This window comes from Larus michahellis, chromosome 4 (assembly GCF_964199755.1).
Source record: "Larus michahellis chromosome 4, bLarMic1.1, whole genome shotgun sequence".
NCBI lineage: Eukaryota > Metazoa > Chordata > Aves > Charadriiformes > Laridae > Larus > Larus michahellis.
The window spans coordinates 50,049,122-50,074,233 of NC_133899.1; the positions used below are offsets into that span (position 1 = coordinate 50,049,122).

At 42.4% G+C, this 25,112-nt stretch overlaps 1 protein-coding gene across 3 annotated transcripts in view; it reads left to right on the forward strand.

Annotated features, from left to right (window-relative positions):
- MAPKBP1 (mitogen-activated protein kinase binding protein 1) overlaps window positions 1-25,112 on the forward strand; it is a 100,861-nt gene that overhangs the window by 67,565 nt on the left and 8,184 nt on the right. For all 3 annotated transcript variants that reach the window (XM_074584635.1, XM_074584636.1, XM_074584638.1), the window contains 17 exons: window positions 134-280; window positions 1,196-1,380; window positions 1,492-1,583; window positions 1,946-2,071; window positions 3,825-3,895; window positions 4,345-4,466; window positions 5,552-5,627; window positions 7,728-7,839; window positions 8,422-8,485; window positions 11,834-11,959; window positions 18,194-18,342; window positions 19,040-19,089; window positions 19,549-19,785; window positions 20,749-20,918; window positions 22,510-22,655; window positions 23,168-23,338; window positions 24,237-24,315. In XM_074584635.1, the coding sequence (XP_074440736.1) occupies window positions 134-280; window positions 1,196-1,380; window positions 1,492-1,583; window positions 1,946-2,071; window positions 3,825-3,895; window positions 4,345-4,466; window positions 5,552-5,627; window positions 7,728-7,839; window positions 8,422-8,485; window positions 11,834-11,959; window positions 18,194-18,342; window positions 19,040-19,089; window positions 19,549-19,785; window positions 20,749-20,918; window positions 22,510-22,655; window positions 23,168-23,338; window positions 24,237-24,315 (2,123 nt within the window). The remainder of the gene's footprint in view (window positions 1-133; window positions 281-1,195; window positions 1,381-1,491; window positions 1,584-1,945; window positions 2,072-3,824; window positions 3,896-4,344; window positions 4,467-5,551; window positions 5,628-7,727; window positions 7,840-8,421; window positions 8,486-11,833; window positions 11,960-18,193; window positions 18,343-19,039; window positions 19,090-19,548; window positions 19,786-20,748; window positions 20,919-22,509; window positions 22,656-23,167; window positions 23,339-24,236; window positions 24,316-25,112) is intronic.

A 25,112-nucleotide genomic window follows, 5' to 3' on the forward strand; every position in this document is an offset into this window, starting at 1 on the left:
CAGACTGGCTCTTGACTTTACAAAACAGAGAGGACAGCCCTTTTATCTCATCTTGTTTTGAAACTTGCTACCAGTGTCTAGGATGCCAGGTGCCAGACAATCTCATTCAGGGGTTGATTTTACCTGCCCTTAGATGTATCCGGAGGTGAAGGACAACAATCAGTCATGCCTCCCCCCTGGTTCCTTCATCACTTGCTCCTCTGACAACACCATTCGTCTGTGGAACACGGAGAGCTCCAACATTCACGGCACAGCCCTGCACCGCAACATCCTCAGCAATGTAAGATCCCAGGCTTTGATCACCTCCTTGCCCTTGGGGTTGCTCTTTCTCGTGCACAGGTATTCCCAAGTTAAGGCCCAAACTTCTTTAGATTGCTAAGTCAACACAAGCTTCTCTGTAAACAGAGCACAAGTCTGGCAAAATGTATGAACCTGAAGAAACATGGAGGGAGTATCAGGTGGAAAGACAGTTTGTCTGAAATGGCCCTGGGGACTATTGCTTTTTCCATAAACCACCCAAGGATTTGCCAAGCTTAGTCTCTTCCAAAATGGTTCATGCCATGTGCTTCAGGAGAGCTGTTTATCTTTTTCTCCATCTCTGTAATTTGTAACCACTTTAAGATTTGTTTGGAAAAGGTGCATTAAATGAGGCAGAGGTTTGGAAGAATTGATGCTCACCTCATCTATGTAAGAGGGAGGATACTCATACAGAACAGTGATTACTTATGGACATTTGCTTCCATTCTCAATTGCGTTGGAAGATCCATGGGCAGAGCAGCCCTGACCTCCCTGTTCTCAGCAATCTGCTTATGATGGAAAAAGCTCCTGCTTTTCCTGTCAGAGAGTTCTTAAAAGGCATGGGCTGACTTGGATGATCCCTAGACGTCTTTCAGATTCCTGCTGTGTCCCCTACTACATTGTAATCACTAATCCCAGAGTTTGTTGTGTGGGAGATGCTGTTTGTTTCTAGCTTGAAGGGGAATCTTTTGCAAAAGGTGATCATGAGACACAGCTGTGAAACTTTCATCCTACAATGAGAAGGGGTGAGCGCTTGCTCCTAGCTAAAAGATCCCACCAATTACAGCATTACTGTCAACGAAGTGTATATGTTGGCCAAGAGCCCAATTCCTAAGGCAGATGCTTCACTTCAATAGTTAGTAACTAGTTAATATTTTTGGGTGTCTTGTATCCCCAGGACTTGATGAAAATCATCTATGTAGATGACAACACTCAGGTACTTCTGGACACTGATTACAACTCAGCAGGAAGTGCAGACAAAGCCGATGCACAAGTGGTGGATACAAAGGTGGGGATACGCACTGTGTGTGTGAGTCCCAGTGGGGAGCACCTGGCCTCGGGGGACAGGATAGGCACTCTCAGGTAATCCCGTAGAGCTTCTTTTGCAGGTTGCAGGCTGGGCAGGCATGAGAATCAAACCAAGGTCTTACTAATTTTATTAAACATACTGAAATCAGCCCTGTTGTGTCTTAGGATATATGAGTTGCAGTCTCTGAGGGAAATGCTGAAGGTGGAAGCCCATGACTCTGAGATCCTATGTCTGGAGTACTCCAAACCTGATACAGGTAAATGCAATTGAGCTTCTTCCCTTTTGCAAGTCAGAGTGCCCAGCCATGGTATGTGAGAACTTTCAGTGGTGTGCTACTCCTGGATTTCAGAGCAGGCTTGTAGCATTGGGCCAGTAGAGATGGACTTTGAAAAAGGCTTCTTTCTCATACTTTTCCTTGGAATATTGTAGGTTGAGATTGAAACTTGTTCTATTATTATAGCGTGAAATCCAGGGGCATTCCTTTCTGTCCATCCATGCAGTTGGCTACAGTGTAATGTTTTGTCCCTAAGATGACTCGAGAAACTGTTTTAAAATAGTGTCTGGAAGAGACAATGACTTTTTAGTAATGGTCTTGCACTCTTTTTAACTTTCTGACAGGCTTAAAGCTCTTAGCCTCAGCCAGTCGGGATAGATTGATTCATGTCTTGGATGCTGGAAAGGACTATAGCCTGCAACAGACCTTGGATGAACATTCTTCTTCCATCACTGCTGTGAAGTTTGCAGGTAAAGAATCGTGGCTTCCCTCCAAAGCTGAATTTGAGCACTACTGTTGTCGCATTGTGGCTGTAAAGTAATTTTAACTGCTTTAAACACTGGGTTAGGCCAGGCTGAAGCTGCAGCTGCTTGTTTATCATCTTCTATAGCTGCAGTCCTAACAGAAGGTGATATTTTACAGTACTTGCTTTCTTTTACCTTTTATTTTTTTTTCTCCTCTCCTCCCTCCCCATTCAAAAAACCTCTCCTGCTTGAAGTCCTCAGCATTTCTTTGGAAGGCTGTTTTCTGTAATGATATACTCCCTTCAACTGATGTCAGATGGCTACACGCTGTTCTTAGCGAGGAGAGCTGTGGAACAGTCATCCTCCAAAAAAATTCCCAAACCCATAAAAAGCATTTTGGGATTAACTAGTCACAAGTAAATCTGTCATTGCAAACCCATGTAAGACTTTGCATTCATGGTACTGGAGCACATTGCATCCCCAGCGCTCAGTTACTGCTGATGGTCAGACATCAGTGTGGTGTATTTTGTGCTATTGTTGGGGAACGACAAGGGTTGGCTGCTCTGCCAGGGGAAGCCAGTAGCCAAGGGTGACAGAAGACAGGCAAAGGTCGTGGCCTGACTGGCAATGGGAAAGTCACACAGTGCCTGAACAAGGTGGAACAGATCAAGTCCAGTGACAGTAACTAGGTCCAGCCAGTAGTCCAGATCACCAGACAAATCCATAGTGGTAAGACAGGTCAGGAATTCGAGGTCAGGATCAGTCTGGAGATAGTGTGCAGGGTCAGCCACAGTTCAGTGACTTCCAGGCAAGCCCATAGCAGCAAGGCAGGTTCAGATTCAGATCAGGAAGCTGAATCCATGGGTCAGGGTCAGGATTCAGCTCAGTAGGGTCCGTAGCCAGAGGCACAGGTGTGGCAGCAATGCTGCTGCAGCGTAGCTCCGTTGGGATTCAAGGATGCGAACCTCAGCCTGAAAGTAGCTCCCAAGTGAAGGTCAGGGACTTTAGTGAAGCTTCATATCAGAGGCTCCCTGAAGGTGCTGTGAGGCTTTTTCAAGTTTTTTCTCAAGGAGCTCGAAGGCCAGGAAAAGTTTCTCAGACAGGTCTGTCTTAGCAGTGAGCTGGCCTTGAATGCAGCCAGCTGAACTCCTAGTAGATGAGGGAACTGCACTCAAGGCTCTGGCAGCAGAGGCCTTTGTGCTAGTCTGTGAGCTAAGTGCAGCCCTGCTCTTAAGTGGGTGCAGTTCAAGTGGACCGGTGTGATATTGGATCTGTTTTCATTACATGGCGTTTTGTCAGGTGTTGCTTTGCTGAAGGAGCAGATTGGTTACAAAAGAGTGCTAGGGGAAGCAGAAACGCCTGACCCTGTGCTAAGAAAGGGCAGCAAGAAACACATGACTGACTGTGAGAACTGAAAAGTGCCTATTGCCCGTTTTCATCTCACACTGAGTGTGAACTTATCATATTGCCACAGGGCGCTGTGGCACATAGTATGCTCACATGCTTATTCTTTGTTGGAGGAGAAGGCATCCTAATATGTTGTGTAAAGCCTCTGTATTAAGGCCTCATGCACTCTTAGCATTGATAAATGCTGTCCCGGAGAAGCGGCTTCTGTTTTGCTGCAGCATCCTGCTGCTTAGGTAGGAGTCAGTCTTAGCTAATCAGGACTGTAATAAATGAGCAGTGGTATAAACTGAAACATTTCCTCCACCTTGTATTTGTGTTTATCTTTTGATTGACTCCTGCCTTTTTGTTCCAGCCAATGATGGGAAAGTGAGAATGATAAGCTGTGGGGCAGACAAGAGCATCTATTTCCGCACTGCGCAGAAGGTAACCTTATTATAGCTTTTTGAGCACTTCTTTAATAATCTTTCCACAAAGGAGCTACTTTAAAGAGTGATACCAGAGCTTCTGTATGAGCTTGTTGCTATTTCAGCCTCAGTGTCTCCCACTGAGTCAATGCAAGAGATTACATTCAGAGAACTAGTTCTGTGAAGCACGCAGCTGCTCCCTGCCTGACCTCTCCCAGCAAGATGCAAAGTAGAAAACTGTTAGGATATCTGCTTTTCTTTTGTTGCCAGGGCTATTGTGAGGAGTAGTGGAAGAGTATGGGCTGGAGAGGAGATCATTGTGACTCCAGTCCCAGCTGCTCCTAGCAGACCTAGTTAGTGGGAAGGGTTGGTTTGTGCTGGCTATGTGAGAGGGCTCATCTGTATTTAGAAGTTTTTAATAATGGGTTAACTACTTGATTTTGACACAGTCTTTATCCATATGCTTAGACAGGAGAAGGAGTTCAGTTTACCCGAACACATCACATTGTTAGGAAAACCACCCTGTATGACATGGATGTGGACCCCAGCTGGAAATACGCAGCCATTGGATGTCAGGATCGTAACATCAGGTTAGTTTACTTCTTGTCTTGAAAATATTTTTGCAGTCATAAATGAGTTGGCCAAGGAAGTCCTATCTCCATCGTTGTTCCTCTAGGTTCTTTGACACAGCATTTTCAGACAGATCTGAGGCCTCACCTCACACTCTGTGAGGTTGAACACTGCCTTTCCCCTTGCTTATAAAAAGCTGTGGATATATGCAAATGCCCATAGGACTTACGGCTTCTTGCTGGGTTGTTCTGCAGAGCAAAGCCCTTCTATTGGGAGAGCAAGTGTGTGTTCCTTGGCACATCACTGAGCTGTGGAGAAAGAATTTCTGTGCTGTGGTAATTTTTGCTTTTAAAGGTGTGTCTAGTGAGAAGCTGGGAGGTCCTGTGGAACAGCTGTGAATGTAGGAACCTAAAATTGAGCTAGGTGTGACTGTCTTTGGACAAGCGGAATCCATTCTCTGCTCCCTTTTTATCTATTTCTCCAATCTGTCTGCTTCTACCTTCAAGACAAGGGCGACTCTGTAGTTGTGTGTCTCCTCCTGTTGTATCTGGGTGAGATGCCAAGAGTGTTGGTCATAGCTAAATACCACTGCTGAATGTAATTTTGTTTTGTGTTCTAATGTAAATAAAGTCCTGCTCTCTTAACCCTTTCCTTTAGTATGAAGGAGTTACAGGTATTTTTATAGCAGGGAGGACTGACTGAAGCTTATTAAGAGACATTCGTGCTACATAACCACACATAGCCATTACAGGGCATGGCAAGGTTTTCTCCCTCCCATTTGACCTTTCCTTCAGTGCCATGATGCTATACTTGGTTTTGATTATTAGCTTGAGAATCAAGCCTTAATTTTAATTCATCTAATCTGCTTGATATCATATCATCCAGTCCTGGGCCCCTACATTACTTTTGAGGTTGTTTCTTGAACCGCTTAAATGATTGGTGGTTATAGTTCATAGAGGTCATTTCTCCACTTCCTGTGGCTTGTCCCTGTTCCCTGTATCTCATGTGGAATGAGGAGCAGAAAAAGAAAAGGACCCTGGTGACAAGAGCCACAGAGCAATACCTGGGCAAAATGCGCAATGTTGTCTTATGTCATCCACCTCAGGGTTTTCAACATAAGCAGTGGGAAGCAGAAGAAGCTGTACAAAGGATCCCAAGGGGAAGATGGCACCCTCATCAAAGTAAGATGTTTTCTTTCTTTCTTCCCTTTTCCTTTTTTCCAGCTCTTCTGAATGCAGCTCAGGGCTAAGAAAATGAAATGCAAATCTGAACACAGTAACTTTTTTTTTTTTTTTTGTGCTTACTCCGTACTTTGTCCCTTATCCTCCTGCTGCTTCCTACTTCCTCCATCCTTAAGTGCTGGTAGTGTATTTTGTTTCCATCAGGCTAAAACAGGAAAAGAGTCATTGAATGCTGAAGTTGATGTATAACTTCTCTCTCTGTCCTGTTTCTGAAATGAGGCACAGGCCCATGCTTGTAAAAGCAAGTACAACTGCACCAGTATCTGTCAGGAGATGATTTACCCTATTCACTCTAATGCTTTACTTTCTGCTCCAGAGAGCTCATTCTGGCTTTCTTGACTATTTTTATTAGGATTTTGATCAGTGTTTGAGAAATTTGTAGTTGCCAGAGGGCAAATACAAATGGAACTCTTAACGAGTTGATGAAATTAAGTATCATCTGCCCTGGAAAGTCCATATTCTTTGGGTCTTGGAGTGCTGGAGAAGCCCGGTACATCTTAGAGTCTGTTCATGTTTCCCACCTGCTGAGCACATCCAGGACTTGGGGTAGGGTAGCACGCCTGCTGCTGCCACTGTCCTGGCCTTCCCCTGGTAAACCAGGTGTGTTAACGATTCAGCGTTAAGAGTGATGCCAGCATATTGGGATCTGGAAGAACTGTATTCTTGCCTTTAAAGGAGGAAGACCAATTGACACAACCAAAATATCTCTCAAGTTAAGTTGCCAAACAAGCTTCTCCATGATATTTGTAGTCACTGATAATTTTTCTACTTCGTAAACCAAGTATTTCTCTTCAGCTACACAGGCCACCAGTATTATTGGTAGGTGTAAATAACTGGATAAAAACGGAGAGGAAAGCAAACAGCTTTTGTTCAGTGTCACCTTTTCTGTTTTACAAAGACAGATAAGTTCTCTTTCTCTTTGCCTATTATAATTTCTACAATATTTTTTTATAAGCCAGAGTAATGAAAAATTGATGCTACACTTTATTGCTGGTAAGCTCGGATACTTGATTATATCTTTCTCAGACCACAAACCATGAAGTGTTGCTGGGAGCTGGATTTTTTGGTTTTAATATCCTTTATGTTTTTGTTTGTTTTTTTTTTTTAATGTGTAGCTCAAGTGGGGAATCTCTATTTTTAATGTTGCTTTGTTCATTTTTAGGACAATTATGTAACCAAGGGATTAAGGTTTTCTCTGTAATTTACACTTTCTTGGTATGTTGTTCTGAGACATTGCAGTTTAAGGAAGTAGAACCCAAACAGTGACATGCAAAGCAAAAGATAACAGCAACAAAATAAACATAAACAAAAAGAGTTATCATTATTTAAATACCGTGTCTCCCTCAAAAAACAGATGTTTTCACTCCCAGTTCCTTTAAGCTCTACAAAGGACAAAGCAGGATATTTGGTGAGAGTAGCTCTGTAGCTATTTGCTCTGTAGTGCTGCTTTAGAGCTAGTGAGGCATTTGGAGGGGGTTTTATATTTGATAAGCAACAAGATAAAGCAACAAAAAAAAAACTCAAAAATGGGAGTTGCAAATGCTGGAGATTTGACAGCATCATTATCAAAGACAATTTCTCTGCAGTGTTGAGTTCTTTTTTGGTTTCTCTCCTCAAGATTGGAGTCTTTTAATATTTCACTTAACTCTGTCAGCTCTGATGATTTTTCTGGGGGGAGATAGGTGTGGGGTTCTGTTTTGTTTTGATCTTAAGGTAGAAGAAAGTAAGACCCAAGTGGTTAAAAGGAGGTAGGAGAGAGAGGTGTAAGTCTGTCTGGTGGTGGTGGTGCCTTCACAGTAGTGAAGGCATTGAATGTAAGTGCCTTTAGTCTCTGGTTAGGTTGGAGATAGTTTTAACAGTTTAGTCAGGTTGGAGATTTGTCCTGGGATGCTGGATAGCCTGGTACTCAATCGGAGTCCTGTAGGATCTACTTGCATTGTATTCTTTTAACTACAATGATTGTCTTGGATATTCTGGACCATTTTCATGCAGTTTGAAGGCACTTTCTCACCAGGCCTTTGCACTTCTCTCCTAAACCAGGTGCAAACGGATCCCTCTGGTCTTTATATTGCAACCAGTTGTTCAGACAAGAACCTCTCCATCTTTGATTTCTATTCTGGCGAGTGTGTTGCAACCATGTATGGACATTCAGGTAAGGAATGTAAACCTCTGGAAATGCATTTTTTCTGCTAATGACTATATTGCAGGGTCTGATACTAGGCAAAGCTTTCTGAAGGTTCTACCCCACCAAAGTTTACCCAATGGGTATTTTGGAGGGGGTTATGGTTGTATTAAGTTGTAATGGCTTATTTCATTGCAATTTCAATGTTTTCCAGACCTCATTTTGCATTGCAAAACACAAGCACATGCAGGCCTGTCAGGCCATGTATTTGTTTACACAGTTTTTCTGATAGCCTATAAGGTAGTCTCTGTTCTTTCAGTGTATATTAAGTTTTGTTATGATGTACTCTCAGCAGGGGATATTCTATTATAGGCAAAAAGAGACTTCAGCTTATTTTGCTGTGGGATACCCTTTCTATGTCAAGCCTAGATTCTTTGTTAAATGGTTATGATAATAGGGACATATTAATGTGTGAAGTGTGTTGGCTTTAATCAGAATTTGAGTTTCTGAGCACAGATGTGCTGTTTGGCTAATGATCTCTTCTGCCCATTGGAATAATTCAGGGAACATTGTTGGTTTTTTTTTTTTTTTCCCCTGTGCTTTATTTCACAGAGATTGTAACTGGGATGAAATTCAGTAATGACTGCAAACATCTGATCTCTGTTTCTGGTGACAGGTAAGAGGGGTTTTTCTTGTCTGTGATACCAGCTCATGCCATCTCACACTGGATTTAAAGTGTGTCCTGAAGGAAGGTAGATTTTTTTTTTTATTTTTTAAACGAGGGACGTTTATGAATTCCAAAGGAACATTAGAGCTTTCTGAATCCTAAATGGGTGCTGTTGGCAAAGGTCACTGAGCTTATATTATCCTTCCATGGAATGAGACGCACATGTGAAGTGCTGCCTTTGTGATTTTCTGAGTGTAGGTACTATTTGCTGCTGGAAAGGAGACAGGGATGTGGCCTTTTTCCTTACCAGCCTTCAGGTCTGTAATGTAATGCAGCTTGTGATATTCTGACCAGTGGTGTCAAAGATTTGTCTCCTGTTAGTGAGGTTTCACCAGGTGAATGAGCCTGTCTAGCAGCAAAAGGGACACACCTGTCCCCACTCTTTGCTCCTGTCCATATGGTCCTCTTCCTTGCTGCCCTAAGTCAGCTGAGGTGCAGTTAACCCTTATTAAGCTGATTCAGGTCACTACATTAGCACCCCCCCAGCTGAGTTTCTGATGATTTAGCGAGCTAAATCGGCTTGCCAAAAGCTTAAGTAATCACCAGACTGAGCCTGAGGGGAAAAGGAGAATACATACCTAATGTCATGATCGAAGAGGTGAGTAGACCCTCTGTTTCTGGAATCAGTGAGTGCTTAAATCAGATGAACAGAATAAAACTTTTCCTTTGAGGAAGATGGTTCCTGGAGTGCTATTTTCAGGCCAGAGCAACCCAGATTCTCTCTCTTTCTTTCTCTTTTCTATTAATAAACCACAATTGAACTGGAAGAAAATTTAAAGGGTAAGTTGTTGCAGGACATAAAATATATCACCTTAAATTGCATCAGTTGGTTATTTCTGTCTTTCAGTGAACAGTAAATAATTTCGTTTTCTTCTTTCTTTACTTGTTATGTGTGTGTAAATAGATTAGGGAAAAAGTTGCAGAAAAAAAGAGTGTTTTTGTTGTGGATTTCTGATAAATTCCAGAAACATAGAAGGTTTGAGGTCCCCAGTGATCCTTGTTATTTAGCACAATTTTCCCTTGTTGACCATTTCCATGAGTGAAAGCGTCATTTTCTTCACTAAGAAGGTGAAGAGGAGGAGGTGGAGGAGAAGTAAGGAAAGGATTCATGAAGAACTAAGCTGTAAGGAGAGGAGAAAGTGTGTTTTTCGAAGGAGAACAGGCAAAATAGTCTGTTCACTCACAGCAGCATGTGCAAAGAATAAAACTAAGAATAGAAAGAGAAATGGAGATTGAGACAGGCACAAGGACTGGGGGAGACCCATGTGAGAAAAGTACTGCAAGGGAAAAAGAAAAAGCAGCAAAAGGGGCAGGTGGGAGCATGCTTCTGCAGAGCTTTGCGTTAAATGTTACTGTATTTACAAGTTCATATTGTTTGCTGCTTATCTCTAGGTCTGATAGCTGTGGGGGTGGGATAAATGAACAAGGCAGGCTTGCTTTCTGAATTTTGTTTCCTGCTTTTCAGTATTTTCTCAGCAGCAGATTATGGTTGCTGTTACATTCAAGAGAGTTGCTGCTTAAGGGGAAGCAGCTGGCTGCCCTGGGCTGCCATAGTTCCCAGATGCAGTGCCTCACCACTTTCTCCTGGCTGAAAAGCTGGGGAGGGAGGATGGCAGCATGTTCACTGTTGATGGGAAGCATCTCTGTCTGTGTGCGACTTCAGCAGCTGGGAGTGGCATTCGTAGCTTTGTCGCAAGGGGAATGGCACTGCAGGCAAGAAGGCAATTTTTAGTTTTCATTAAATTCTCCACAAACTGCAAAGTGAGGTTTCTATTTTCTTTTTATATGGCATGGAACTAAAACCATTTAAAATGTCTTGGAATCATAGAATGGTTCGAGTTAGAAGGGAACTTAAAGATCATTTAGTTCCAACCCCCCGGCCATGGGCAGGGACACCTCCCACTAGACCAGGCTGCTCAAAGCCCCATCCAGCCTGGCCTTGAACACTTCCAGGTATGGGGCATCTGCAGCTTCTCTGGGCAAGCTGTTCCAGTGTCTCACCACCCTCACAGTAAAGAATTTCTTCCTAATATCTAATCTAAATCTCCTCTCTTTCGGTTTGACACCATTACCCCTTGTCCTATCACTCCACTCCCTGACAAAGAGTCCTTCCCCAGCTTTCCTGTAGGTCCCCTTTGGGTACTGGAGCCTTTTCTTCTCCAGGCTGAACAACCCCAACTGTCTCAGCCTGTCCTCTGCATGGGTGCTCCAGCGCTCTCCTCGTGAGAGGAAAAAAACGGAGAAGATGCAGGCATTTGTGATCCTGGTGCTTTTGGCATTTGCCTCTGGTCCAGAAGATCAAGTTCATGGCCATTGTTCAAAATGGCAGAGCAAATGAATTTTTACAAACTAGCAAGGAAGAAGGGAAAGCCCCTCACTGAAAACTCCTTGGTGATTGGAAGTACCCATGAGTATGGTGGCACTGGTGGGTCTTGAAGAACTCGATTAAATCCTGTTTGAATTACAAAGTAGTGTGCAGGGTTTTATAAATGGTAGTTAAAGCACCACCTCTGTTTCTACATCAGTGTAAGTATACCCAGCTAGACAGGAAAAATGGGTGAGATGAAAAGAATTAGTTAGCACTGAGGTTAAATTTCAAAGAAAACACTAGTCATTTTACTTTCTAGTAGCTGAAGATGAGATACAGTATTCTCTAATGTGATGAGGAATTTCTTTTTTTTTTCATTTATTTTTTAGACAGATTTCTGAAGAAAATGAGGTCACACTTTCCCTCTCTTGAAGGCTCTTGAATCCGTTGACCAAATTCAAATTCCTTAGAAGATTCCTGGAGGGAGTCCCAGTAAAATATTAGGAGTACCCTGACTGCAAAAATACTGCCACATAAGCTTAACTGTTATTATATCACCAGAGACTCCATGGGATGGCAGGCTTTAGGAAGGCCTTGCCCATGGCGATAGTTGCAATCAGAGGCTGCAGCTTAGCCGCTGTTAGAGGATGCAAAGGATTGTAGGCTCCGCTCATCCTGCTGACCATGGAGGGACTTGCTATGGCATTTCCTTCAACAGTTGGTCAGATAGTCAAATAAAGGTATAGGATCAGAGATGAGCCTGTGCAAATATCTCTGCAGTTGCTCTTGCCCACAGTGAGTCTTTGCCAGGCAGGTTTTACCTTTTTGTCATGAGGCTTGTGATGGGATTGAGTTCCTGTGAAGCTGTTTCTGCGTGTGTGTGTCTCTGCCACAGACAGAAAGGCTCTTGTTTGCCTCTTCAGTGGGAGCTGATAATATCCATGAACTGAACTGAGACTTGACCCCAGGCTCACTTTTCCCTCTTTCAGCTGTATCTTCATCTGGCGGCTGAGCTCAGAGATGACCATCAACATGCGGCAGCGACTGTCTGACATGAAGCAGAGGGGAAAGCAGGCAGAAAAGTCTCCTCCACACAAGACAGCTGGACTCATGAGGTGAGCAGAGTAGACTAAGGGAGGAGTGGGTGGCTTTGTAGGGTTTAATGTGAACAGTGTGGCACTGGGATTCAACTGTAAGGTTTCTGCTGTCTTCACTGATAGCGTCTCCCAAAAGTTCTCTTACTCTTCTGTTGGATTTGCCATGGTTTTTATGCCCCCCTTCTTTGCATACAGAAGCCTAACCGTGATCTTCCAGACTGTGAACTTCCTTACTTAGTGCTGCTTCAGTGATTGCTACGTGTATGCAATGCCCCTTGTGTCTTAATTTAGTTTAATGATATGGTCAGAAACTTTAATAAGCAGTTTACCTAGCAATACTGAAGCTGGTACACAGCATCCCATCAGGGAAGCCTTGCTCCTTCATGAATAAAGTTCTCTGGATCTAGGCTGATGCAATTTAAGGGCTGTTTTCTGCAGTGTCCGTACTGAAGTATACCTGTGAGTTGTATGTGTTTGCTGTGTTGATCATAATTCTGAAAGAGTCCTTACAGTTGTGCTGGTTCTTTTGTTAACTATTTTCCAGAGGCTTTGAAAAAGGTCACCTAAAAATAATCAGAACATAAATAATAAACATAAAAATCATTTCCACGGGAAAAGTTCTTGGCAGCTAAATCATATTATTATTTTTTGCTCGGTAAACAACGTATCTAAAAACAAACTACCACAGCCTACAAACTGAATAGATCTAAATTTATCTGGTGACCTTTCTTTAAAACTGTTTCTTTAAAACACAGACCCTGGTTTTAAACAGAACAAGAGCGACAGGGGATTATGGATTATTAGTGGAATGTATTTGGTTTCTCTGTAATTAGTAAGTAGCTGAGACTAATTTGACTGCAAGCAATGCAGGAGAGAGTCCTGATCAAGCTGATATGGGATCGAAGTGGGGAAAAAAGGATAAACACAGATTTTTGATGCTATGTCCCACAATTTCCTTCCTTCAAATGACTACATATTGAGTTCTGGATATAAAAGTGCCGAAGCATTGGAGGACTTAAACACTGGTTGTTGTGTTGAGTATCACAAGGACTGTCCCACTCCCTTTGAGAGCAACTAATGTTGAAACAAGTCTGTCTGCATAGTTTCAATTGGGAAAGTTTTGATCTGCTCATTCTTGAAACAAGTCTTGTCTAATAAGTGTTTTCAGTAATGATGCTGGGAGAACTCAGGAAGCCTTTTTTCTAGCCAAAATTCTGGAGCTGTCAAGCAATGTGCTTTTTATAGCAGACTCTCCATTATTCCAGCAGCTGCAGCCTTACCCTACCGAGGCTCAGCCTGTGACAGATAATCCCGGTCCTCTTCCGCATTAGGTGATACTTGTTTCCGTCACAGACGCTTGCTGAAGGGCGGTGTTAGTGCCACGCCAAGCCCAGCACTTTATTAAACTTGTTTGGTAACCTCTTTGCAAGCCTGGAATCTACTTGTTTGGTCAGCTTCGAAAGCTTGTTTTCAGTTTTGATCGACCGCTGTGGTCACTGGAGATCAGCAGAGACGTAACTGCAGAGCATTTTGGATTGGGACTGAATATGGAGGAAGAGCCTATTGGACCAGCATTACTGAGGTGGGAGAAGAAAAACTAATGAACTTGAGTAAGACTGGTTTTCTAGATGCCCTGTACCTGTTCTGGTTGTGTTTCTGAAGTCTGTCTATGTAGTTTGCAGTGGAGACGGGTTGCACCTTGTGCTATAAATCTGTTGTCTCAAAAGGACTCTCAGTAGAGATAAGAAAGGTCCCTGCCTGGTGATGTGTCATTTGTTCTATGATATTTTCTCTAGAATGGTATTGCTAGAACGTTGTTGGGGTAGTAATGCATTCTCCTAGTTTCAGATCATGGACACATGACAAGATGAATAATCAAAATAATACTCGGGGAAACAAAACTGAACTGAGGAGACGGCGGGGAGGTGAAAATTTCCAGTTCAAGATAGTGCTGTCTCTATCCAGCTGTGACTGGCAGGGCAGGGATTGGCCCAGGTGAATAACATCTGGAGAGGAAAAATGCCTTTGTGGGTCAAACCAGTGCTCCATGAAGCCCAGTATTCTGCCTGTGACAATGCAGTGGAAGATGCTATTTAGTGAGACACTGCGTGAGCCTTGTTATATGTACCTTTGTGGTCCTTTTGCCTCATGCTCAGTTGTTGCATCAGGGATGTTAGGGGGTACCTCTCTGCCTGTTCCATTTAGTATTTTGTCATGAACCCATTGTCCACTGAATTTGTATAAATCTTTTTTGAACTTTGTAATATTGTCTGCCTCTGCAACCTCCTGTGGTGATAAGTTCCGGGAGTTTACTGCTCTCTGTGGAAAGAAGGACTGGTTATGTCTGTATTAAACCACACTCCTGCTAGTGTCATTGAAATCTCCTTGCTTCTGAATATTGTTAGCTTTGGCGAACTATAGTTCTACATCCAGCTATCTGTAGTCCCCATAGCTTTGTAAACCTCTATCATAACTTTTCTCTATCTAGTCTTCTCTCCAAACTAAAGAGTCCCAGCATTTTCAGTCCCTCCAAAAACTTCTAGAGAGGCTAAAGTTTCTCCTCTGAAGGGTTTTTCTGACTGGCTGTTATGGGACTTTGGATTATTTTGTAACTGATCTGACCTGTATGACCCACAGTTCTCCATAATGTCCCTGAGAGCCTTCAGTTCTGCCTCTGTGATAATTGCAGATATGTGCTTTTCTCTCATCTGCTGAATGTGAGGAGCTTTGATTGTTTGGGATAATAGAACTTGTACTCAGCTAATATTGCTGGTACATTTTGGTTTTGAGGCATTTATATTTTCAGAGAAGGAACCATGTAAAGGCCTTTTTGTGCAGTTTTGAATTTGATCCAAGTATGCATTTACTGTTTAGAAAAGCTTGTCTCAAATTTTTGGAAGGAAAGTTTTAAATTGATTTTACTGTGGAATGCTTGCAGGGCTTATAATCATGTTTTAGCTGAGCATTTATTTTTTTTTTTTTTATTTTAAAAGGCACTTTTTCTGTGACTTCCATTGAAGCTCTAGTATAAATAGCAGGAAATAGAAATGTTACCCAAATTAAATTGTCTCAAACTAATATATGTATGCTGAAGAAGTGCTTTGAGCCCTCAGATATATTTGTAAAGAAGATCTCCTTATCAAATTCTCAGTGAGGTTTTGGTCCAGTCCAGGAAAGCTGTGTGGTTTCCAGGGCTCAGAATGGGGCAGGCTTTTGATGCCGGATCAGAAGTGGTGCTGTGCTGAACTACTGCAATTATAACACCAGGGAAACTCTGAAGTCAGCAGCACTATGATCTTTCTGTGGGGAAAAGCAAGGTAACTTTCTTTTTAAAACGCTTAGGCATTTGAGTTGGGGGGAAAGGAGGGCAATCAGCTAGTGATCCCTACCACATAGGATGTTACGGTTGCATAAATAGGCCCCTAAAGCTGAGGGCTGGAGTAGCACAAGATCAGACCTGGAATGCGGACAACATACCACTTTAAATGGATAGTTGCCATTCTTGTCTGTTTTGGTTTGTTTTAAGAAAAGAAAGAAGGGTTGAATTCAGGACATGCAAAAGAATACAGAGTACCTAATATCAGATGTCTTAATACTAGAACTCTGGCACTTTTAAGTCTATATATGCATCCTGAAGACTTTCTAACTGAACGTCCATCTCTGCCATTGACCCCGTACTGGCAGACCCTTTAGAAACTGGGAGCTGAAGTGCAACTGACTCTGCCCATCTGTACAGGCAGAGGTACTAGAACTGGATAGTTCCTCAGCAAAGGAAGAAGACAAGAGAAAGGACAATTAAAATCAGTGCTCTGAGTCACATGTATCGTGAGAGTTAGACATGTCTGTACATGCTATTCTGGGATAGCGCTCTGAAACACTCATTCTGGTATAATGATGCTTTGTTGGGGTTTGGCTGAACCTGCTCTCAGCAGGAATTCAGCAAAACCCAGAAGTCCTATTCCTTCACTTTCAGAATGCTCTTCTGTGGTGCTTATTTGGAGCTTATTTCAAGCAGCTCCCATGTTTAAAACCTCACCCTACATTACTCTGACTTCCATTTAAGCATGAACAAGAATTGAGGAAGAGTGTTGAGGGGATCTGTGCAACAGAGGCTTAGAAGAAAATCCAAAGTACATAGAGGAAGGCAGGGAAAGAAAGGAGAAAGTAGTGAGTTCAAATTGAGGGATTGACTTGTGCAAGCACAACAGTTAAAACACTCAAGACCTTGTGAACCTAGGTTTCATTTTCAGGAGTATCTCAGTTTGAAGTCAGTGGGCCAAAGATCCTTTTGAAAACCCCATTCAGTTATCTTCCTTCAAGTCACAGGACTGAATTTGAAAAGCATATTTAAGTTGTAAAAAGGAGGATGTGGAAGAGGGGCATGAGTTTTTGCTGGTGTAATACAAGATAACCTTACATCTGTATCAGAAACATGTGCCTTCATAATTTGTTTGTCACTTCTTGTGAGGTATGAAGAAACACCCATCTGACTTTCAAAATATGTTTTGCATTCTTTTACTCAGCTTTTTTGAGGATATTGGAACACACTTTTTTCCCCCTTACTAATTCTGTCAGTCACCAGGAAGACATCTTTATATTTGTAACATAAAACATATTGATTGCACTCTTCCCTTCTCCATTTACACCAATGACAGTACATGCAGGAGTTTAGCAAACACATAACCTTCCCTTGCCATATCACCTCATCATAGTGAGGTATTCAGCTAGTTAGATGTTAAAATGTCTAATAATCCAACCTGTCTTCCTCAATAAACTCCTCAACCAACCATGACGAATACAAGCAGAAGGATGCTATCAAAGTTACTGATACAAAACTAATATTGCCTACCATGTATAAATGTAACATACCTCATCGGATGAAACGTGGCATAACCTCAGAAGTACTGTGGTGCTTGAGATTTGTTGGAATTCCCCTGCTTAGGCACAAGAATCTGAGAGTGACAAGATGGACACACAAGGAGACAGTAGAAAAGATGAAGAGACTGACGAACTCAAATGTCAAAAGTAGATGAGGGCAGCCAACATGAAACTGTTTCACTTTCAGAGGACTCTGCAGACTACAGTCAGTTTCACTCCTTTTTTTGCCAGAACACCTCAAAGCTTATCTGAAAGGGTTGGGTAGTTATTGCTCAGCCACTCCTAATAAAGTGGAAATTAACATTCTGCCACTGTATGGCAAGAGAAAAGATTAACATACCTTAACTACTTCTTACCATGTTTTAGTACTGCCTGCTATCTGTCAGCCACAGGAGAAGCTGGTCTCTCGCCAGGCTGCTCTGTATTTGGTGGATGAGCTATTTTTATTTCATGAATAATGCTTGGCACTCAACACCCACCAGTGATATCCTATAAATGTCACTAATGATGAGTTTGGCACTCTAGCTCACGGCCATAGAGTCGGTGCTACTCAAATTTATTTATTAGGGATTCTTCATTTGTTCAATTACTGTCCAAAGTGGGTTAGCTTATTTAGTTCTGTTGGCTGAAGGGGTTGAGGGGTGGAAGGGGAAGAGGAGAAGAAAGAGGGAAGATAGGGTTTGGTGTTGGTAAGTGCAAGGGCTTGGTATTGGGGAATTCTATGCTGGGAGTGCCTCTAAGGCCTGTGTGGGAACACTTGTCTGATCAACTTTGATTAAAGATCTGCCCAAAATATGTTTTACATTATTCCTTGTTCCTGAAGGCTAAAAAAGGCAGCACAGCACTCTTATGGTGTGTGGGCTGTGCCTGCAGGTTCTGCGTGGTGCAATCCTTGATGCAAACCTGTCTCTTATGTGATAATTTGCCATATACCAAATTGCTGTCAAACCGGGAGTATCTCTGTGACGTTTTTGATGTGTAAAACAGTTCCAGAGAGGAAATGCTTAAGGGTGGGAAAAATATTTGCCTTTCAAATATGCTCTTCCATACTGACCTTGTGAATTGGTGGGGTCTGAAATGGAAAGACAAGTTTCATTCCAGTTGACTTTCTTACTCATTTACTTCTGTTCTGATTTCTGTCATCATTCCACACATATGAGACAATTGCTGTGGCAGGCTCTACACACCTTTGTGGAGGGTTTAGCTTGCCCTGTTTCTCGGAGATGATTTTTGCTAGAGTGAGTTCTGTTTGGGAGAGTTGAGGCAGCCTGCTGAGTGTGGATGGAGGTAGGGTGGAGAACTGCCTGCTGTAGGGATTGAAATGGTGGGTAATTCTTGAGATAGACCATAATGCTTCCAATTCCTGCCTTCCAGGCACGAGTCCATCACTGCTCTGTCCTCTGTGCCTGCACTCTCATCAGACAGTGACAAGGATGGTGAAGATGAAGGGAATGATGAAGATGAGTTACGTGGGCTGCAGTCTTTCCATATTCAGTCCAACTGCAACACTGAGAGAGACTCAGGTATAAATGGGAGAGGGGCATGGGCAGAGATGGAGAAAAATGGCATGAATGTGAAGTGGGGGGAAAATGAGAGACACTGTCTCAGGGATGACAAGATACGGGCAGAAAGACCAAGACAGAAACAGATGGATCGACACTAGTGGGTAATGTGGAGTTGCCTATTCCTGCATCTAAAGAGGGGTACATTTCAGAGTTCTCTGAATAGAAATCCAGTTGTTAAGTTGCCAAGTTTCTTGCTAGTACCAGCTGGCCAAACAAATTTTGAATTAGTGTCCTGGGCTTGGGTCTATAAGCTATCAGAAGTCCACAGAAGACAAAAGAGATCTCACGAAGGATTCTAGAGATGTCTAATAAAACTGACAATAGAGACAATTACCATTACAAATTTGAGGTATTTTTATCACAGATGCTACAGTGTATCAGAGCAGGGTTTTTTTCCAAGCCTTTGGTGGGTGACTGCACTGTGGCAGGTGTTCTGCAATGGGTCTGCTGAGTCATTGAAAATATTATATAAAACAGTATGTCTCCATAAAATTTGGATATAATTATTTGGTAGGAAAGCATATATTGGCAGTGGTCTGCTGGTTCAAAAGGTGTAGGAGTGCTGCCTTTAAGGAAAGATGAGGTAAGAGGTCTTTAAAAAGTTGGACTGCTGGCCAAGGATGTCAACTAGGTATATATCTTTTTTCCTTTCCAGATCCAGACCTTACCCTCTCAAGAAGCCTTTCCCATTGGGAAATGAGGAGGGTGAGTTACTAAACCTTCAAATTGTATTTGTTGTCATAGGGAAACTGAAAAAGAAATTCCCATGGAGATGAAAAACTTCATTCTCACTGGTAGGAAAGGCGCAGCTGCAGTGGGAAACCAGTGAAAAGCCTCTCTGTGAAAAATGACTCAGGGATGGCAAAATAAAGCCTAGTTTAAGAGGCAGTTTCATGTGGGTTTGTTACATCGGTATCTTTTTCATCAGATGTTATGCTTTTGTCCCCTTCACTTCGGTCATGAATGTCACATAGTGCTGAAGCCGATCACATACTTAGATCCAGGGAGATCAAGGGAGGAATTTTAAGCTGTCTCACAGACAGCTTTGGGGCTTTCATAGAGATGGACATAATTGTGGTTTTTTGTGGGTCTTGTGTTTTCTCTCCTGTTTTTCCATCAGCAGAACTCAGTCCCTAAGTCTGCCTTTCCTTCAATTTCCTGCAGGCCAAAGAGATAGCGGCAATCCAGCGCTCAGAGGCACCAATGAGCAAAATGCCCCGGCAACGTGGGCGCTGGTCACAGCCAACCAGCAATATAGAGATGACTGTGAAATCCATGCTTGACTTGCGTCAGTTGGAGTCTTTCTCTGTTTCCCGTTCTCCGAGTCGAGACTCACTCTCTCAAAACAGCAATGGGGACGACAGAGAAGAGCAGGCAGATCTTCCTGTACACATCAACAAAGTAAGGGCAGTACTACTCTGAGGAGGTGGATCTATTCTGAGTGCATCTGTCCTGCCTCTGTTTATTATTACCTACATTTATTACTACCTGATGCCATTCTTTCTGTCTTTAGAGGTGGCTCTAAATGCCTTCTGAGAAACCTGTTTAGATAACTCTTTTGTAATTAGTACTCCTGCAACATGTTATCTTACAGCAGAGCCCATATGGGATCCATGTTTCTTTACAATGACAGGGAAGACCTCGTGTTTTCTTTTAGCTCTGATTATTCATAGCAAAAACAAGCTGAGAAGCTGAGCTCGGAATTACAGATGTGTACCTGGTTACCTGTTAGCACACTCTGCTGGGGTGCATTTTCTTGACTCCAGTAGCCACTGAAATGTGGTTCAGATGACACCCTTACTTGTGGGCTGTGCTAGATTAAGTTCTCTTTAATCTTTGTATCGAAGGGTCACAGCAAGTAATGCGTGCTCATACCTCAGAAAGCTAATGCCTGTTTTCTAGTAGCAGTCTGTGCTGCTGCCTAACTTCATTAGAGTTTTTCCTTCGTTTATAACTGTGTGACTGAGAAGAGGATTGGGCTTACTGAGTGCAGTAAATCAGTGTTTTTCAGCTGTGCCCCACAGACTTCTCTGAACTATGTGTGATCAGTCTATAAAAGGTAATGGAAGAACCTGCTGCCATGTGGCTTACATTCCTGATGTGTGGTCAAAGAGGGATGGGGAGTCCAGTACTTCACCAGAGAATTTTAGGGCATTGCAAACAGGAAACAAAACAGGAAACTACAGTAGGAGTCTGTGAAGCTTAGTAAATAAGGAACAGGAAAGACACAGGAGTGCTGTGTTTTCTGATCTCAGATTTATGATCATATTCTGTGCTGTAATGTGTACTTTCTAGCTCTGCATACCTCTTGCTGACTTAAGGAAAAACGCTGGTAATATCTAGTTTTCTCTCTTTTCAAACCAGGTTGGCAGCTCAATGCCTCCCCAAGATAACCAGTCTTGTGTGCGACCCCAAGTGATTCGGCTTGTATCTTGTGAAGAGGGGATTTTCTCTCAGGAACTGGAACCTTCTGAGAGCGAGGAGTGTGTAATCTACCCTGAGCAAGACGAAATCCATCCCACAGACTCTAGCAGGTTAAAAATAAGCTCTCTGCTGTGCATGGCTTAGACATTTCTGTTTTAGTTTGCTTGCAGCTTGTGTGGTAACTTGGATGAGTTGACTTACTGCCTGATTGATGCCAGGCATGTTTACTTGAGAGTTTTATGCCAGCCTGATGCTAAAGGAATCTGAAACTAAGAAGGCACCATTAAAATAATCTTTCTTCTGAGGAAACTGCACGTTAGCAGCCTCCTCCAAGTTTTTTTGTTGTTGAATATACAACTTGGGAGCAGCGTTTTTGCTTTCTCATTTATCTGGATTGATACAAGCAAGGGAAAACTTGGAAGCTGGAAAACCACCCTACAGTGATGTATGCGTGGCAGTGAAATGTCTGCCCAGCAGAAATGACAGGACACTATTATTTGTGACAATTTCAAACCTAATTGGGCAAGAATTTAACAAATGTAGTATGTCATGACCCTTTTGTGGGAAACAGATGAAATTGAAAAGGACACTGGAGACAGTGGAGACCTTTTTTCTTCCTCTTCTGTTTCATCTGCTTTAATTTTACCTCACTTGATTGTTTCATTCTGTGCTCCATTTTTTTTCCTTCCCCGAGTTTAATTTTTCCCTTCCCGTCTTAACCTGATGCTAATAGCTGTTTAATTTCCTCTATCTCCTCCTGCTCTCTTACAAAGAGTGGGCTGTTAGGTTTAGACAGGCTTTTATGCAAAAGCACATGCCAAGATTTTGCAGTTGAAGACGCTAGGTTTCACCCAGTTTCTTTTTATTTACATTTTTAATTTTATTATGATAACACTTGAACAGAGCAGACCCATGTGCTGCTTGTAAGAAAGGGAGGCGCTCTGGTGGTGTTGGATACAGACCGAACACATCTCAAAGTATTCAGAGTTTGCAAGCTGCCAGGGGTAATTGCCATTCAGTTTTATTGAGTGACTTCTGCTTCCTACCTTATCTTGGAGTACATCTGAAACCAAAGTATTTCATGAAGTGGAAAACTGAAGTCCTCAGGCATCAGGCAAAAGAATGGTGCTGGTGTCATTTGACAAAATAAGACTCCTGAAATCACAACAGAAATCAGGAACCCTGTCTTACAATATTGTATTTTTGTATGATTTTGTATAATTCAGTAAATTAGTCTTGCTCAAACCCAGAATCTTCTCTATTTTGCAAAACAGAAGTTGCCCAAAGAAGCAGGTCATAAACGTGGAAAAAATAATATATTAGGGCTCAAATCTACTGTCATGCAGGTATAGGCCTGTTTCTAGTCCCTTTTTCATTACATAGACCTCTACGTTTGTTCCTCACCTATGCTGGAAATCAAGCCAGGGCAGTGCTGTGCTGGTGCCTGGTACTCATGGGAAACTGACAACGCCCAGAGTGTCAGACAGTCCCCTTGAGACTTCACTGTCCAAGCTTAATGAAATGCAAAAAATATACTGTGTAATGGTGAGAGAAATCAACTTCTTTTTCTCTTTAAAGCCTTACTTTTGTAATCAAAGGTGTTGCTATCACAGGTAAGGCCTTATTAAAGGTAGAATATGCTTCTTTACATGTAAAACAAATATCTCTTCTAGTGCTGTATCTTTCCTGTCTCTCTTGTAGTGAGTTCCAGGTAAAAGCACTGCCCCATGGGAAGCTAAGTAGAGGTTATCACAGTAATGGATGCCCAGACAAACACAGTCCTGACAGTGCCTGCTCTGTAGATTACAGCAGCAGTCGTCTGTCCAGCCCAGACCACCCGAATGAAGGTAAGATGCAAAGATGTTATTAAGTGCACTTACGTGATGTGATACGGAATGCTGCAAAAACTTGCTGGGGCGATTCTGTACCATGTTTATCAGTTGCTATCCTGATCTCTAATACTTGATCCTCTTCCTGAGCTGAACTGAAGTCACACTCCTATTAGTCTTGCTAGTATTACTGTAAAGATTCAGGTGCACTTGAACAGGCCCTTTAGTGAAGCCACTGTAGAAACCAGAGTTGGTTAAAGTGTACTTTACTTGTGCGCCTTTGGATTTCTTTTACCTTGCTAGGTAAGGAGGCAGGTTCAGTACTGATTATCCCATAGCCTATGCTGTTTGTGGGATATGGTAGATTAGAGAATTACGCTTAATGCTGACCAACTTTTGATTTAACATTCTAGATTCAATTTAGCATCTTTGCTGAATTTTTTTTTTTTTTTTTTTTTTTTTTTTTTTAAATCTGGCTTATGTTACTGTGATTATGCTATTACAGCACTGGGATTTTTGCCTTTTCCCAGATTCTGAAAGCACTGAACCCCTAAGTGTGGACGGTGTCTCAGACCTGGAGGGAGAGGAAGGAGAGGAGGACGTGGGTACTAGCATGCCAGAGGGAGAAATCCCCCAGACACCCGATCAGGAGAAGTTCCTCAAACAGCATTTCGGGACCCTGGGCAGCACTGATGGAAAAGGTACAGCACTCTGCTTGATCAGGGGAATTCGTGAGGTCACTCCAGATTTGTCCCCTGTATAAATCAAACCAGGCTACAAGTTCTGCTGGGCTTTCATGGGGGGGTGTGTGTACGGGGGGGCAAAAATGGGGAACCAATGTAGAGAGACCTAAAGAGCAACATCTGATAACTCCATTGGTCTGCGTGCAAGTTTGTGTGGATGAGATTAGGGTCTGTGTCAGTTTGGGTTAAGTATTGTCCCTGGAATTCTGAAGAGCCGTTCTCTTGTTCCCGGACTAGTTTTTCCTGTTGTACATGAAAGTATTAACTGTGTGTTGACGACCCCCTCCCGCCCCCGCGATAGATGACGTGTAGTGGCCTCTAGTGGTACATTAAGGCAATAACAAATGTCACAAAAGAAAAGGCTGAAATGCTGGGTGGAGGGAGAGAATAAGAGGAGACGTCAGAGTGGCAAAGGAGCTGGTTAGTCTTTATCGACCAACTCCAGAACAAAGCCTATCTTTTTGGAACTGATAATAGTTTCAGGCAGCAATATCTTATGTGAGTTGTCTGTTTTCTTCTTTCCTTTTGGTTTTTTTTTTTCCTCCTTTGATTGGTTTGTTTTCTTTTTGATGCCAGCGCCTCTCAGTCCTGCAGGCAGGATAGGACACAAAGGGAAGCGAAAAAGGAGGAGGCGTACCCTTAGGGAGAGTAGCAGTTTAAGGCAGAGTAATCTAAGTAGAACAGAAAAGGCAAAGGCAATGACGTTATTTCATTCTCTGTGGTTTTAGCTCAAAAAATCCCCTTGGACACGGGGGAGCATTTGATAGTCTCTGTGATAAGAAAATGCATGTGTCAGAATGTTTGTTCTGTAACTAAGCTGCTCCCTTTTTCTTTCCCCTTTAACCAAAATTTTTAGGTGGCTCATGTAGGAATCTGGAAAGAACTGAAAACCTCAGTATTTCCTCTCGCTTTCTTTCTCAGTCCCCGGCTCTCAGGTATGGCTCTGCTTGTTTTGAGTGTCTCTGTCTTTCTATTTTTACTAGTATGGGTAGGTCTCTGGGTCAAAATAGTTGAGCAAACTTCTGGCCTTGGTGTGCCTAGGCACAGCAAAGTGTTAGCATAGCACTTGGCAGGCTGGTTGCAGACCATTGTGATTTGGCCAGGCCATCCTGTGTCACTTTAGCTGTTCTATTTCTTCCTAAAGCAACACTGTTGTTTTGTTCTTTTTCCTCTTTCAACAATGTGCTTAATTGTTTCATGATTAGTGCCTTGATTGATTAAGCTGGAGGAATCGCTAATCATCTAATTTACTCTTCACTGTTTATGCTCTGTTTATTCTTTTGCATTTCATTCAGCTTGGACAATGAAAGTAGGCTTGTCAACTTTTCCTTTGTTTTGCAGTCCTTTCTTACTCAGCTTTGTTTCTCAGTCCCATGACTTCACAGGGTGCGCCAGTGTCTCATACAAAGCCCCATGGGGATATTGTTGTTCTTCAAAAAAACCTCAACCCTAAAGCACCCCAAAAGGCCTCTCCAAGCTGCTTCCCTTGTTGTTTAAAAAAAAAATCCCAACAAAACAAAGAAACAAAACAAGAACAAAAAAATGGGGTAAATACTTTTGTTGATTTGGGTTCATAAATGTTTAAAACAAGCAAATACTCCTGTATTCCTTTAAAATAACAAACTGAGTTCTCAGCTCAAAATAATTTCATTGCATGGGACTGAGCAGGTTTGGGTACATCTTCTGTGGTTCACCAACTGTGCCTAGATTCACGATGACAGGGGAATTTTTT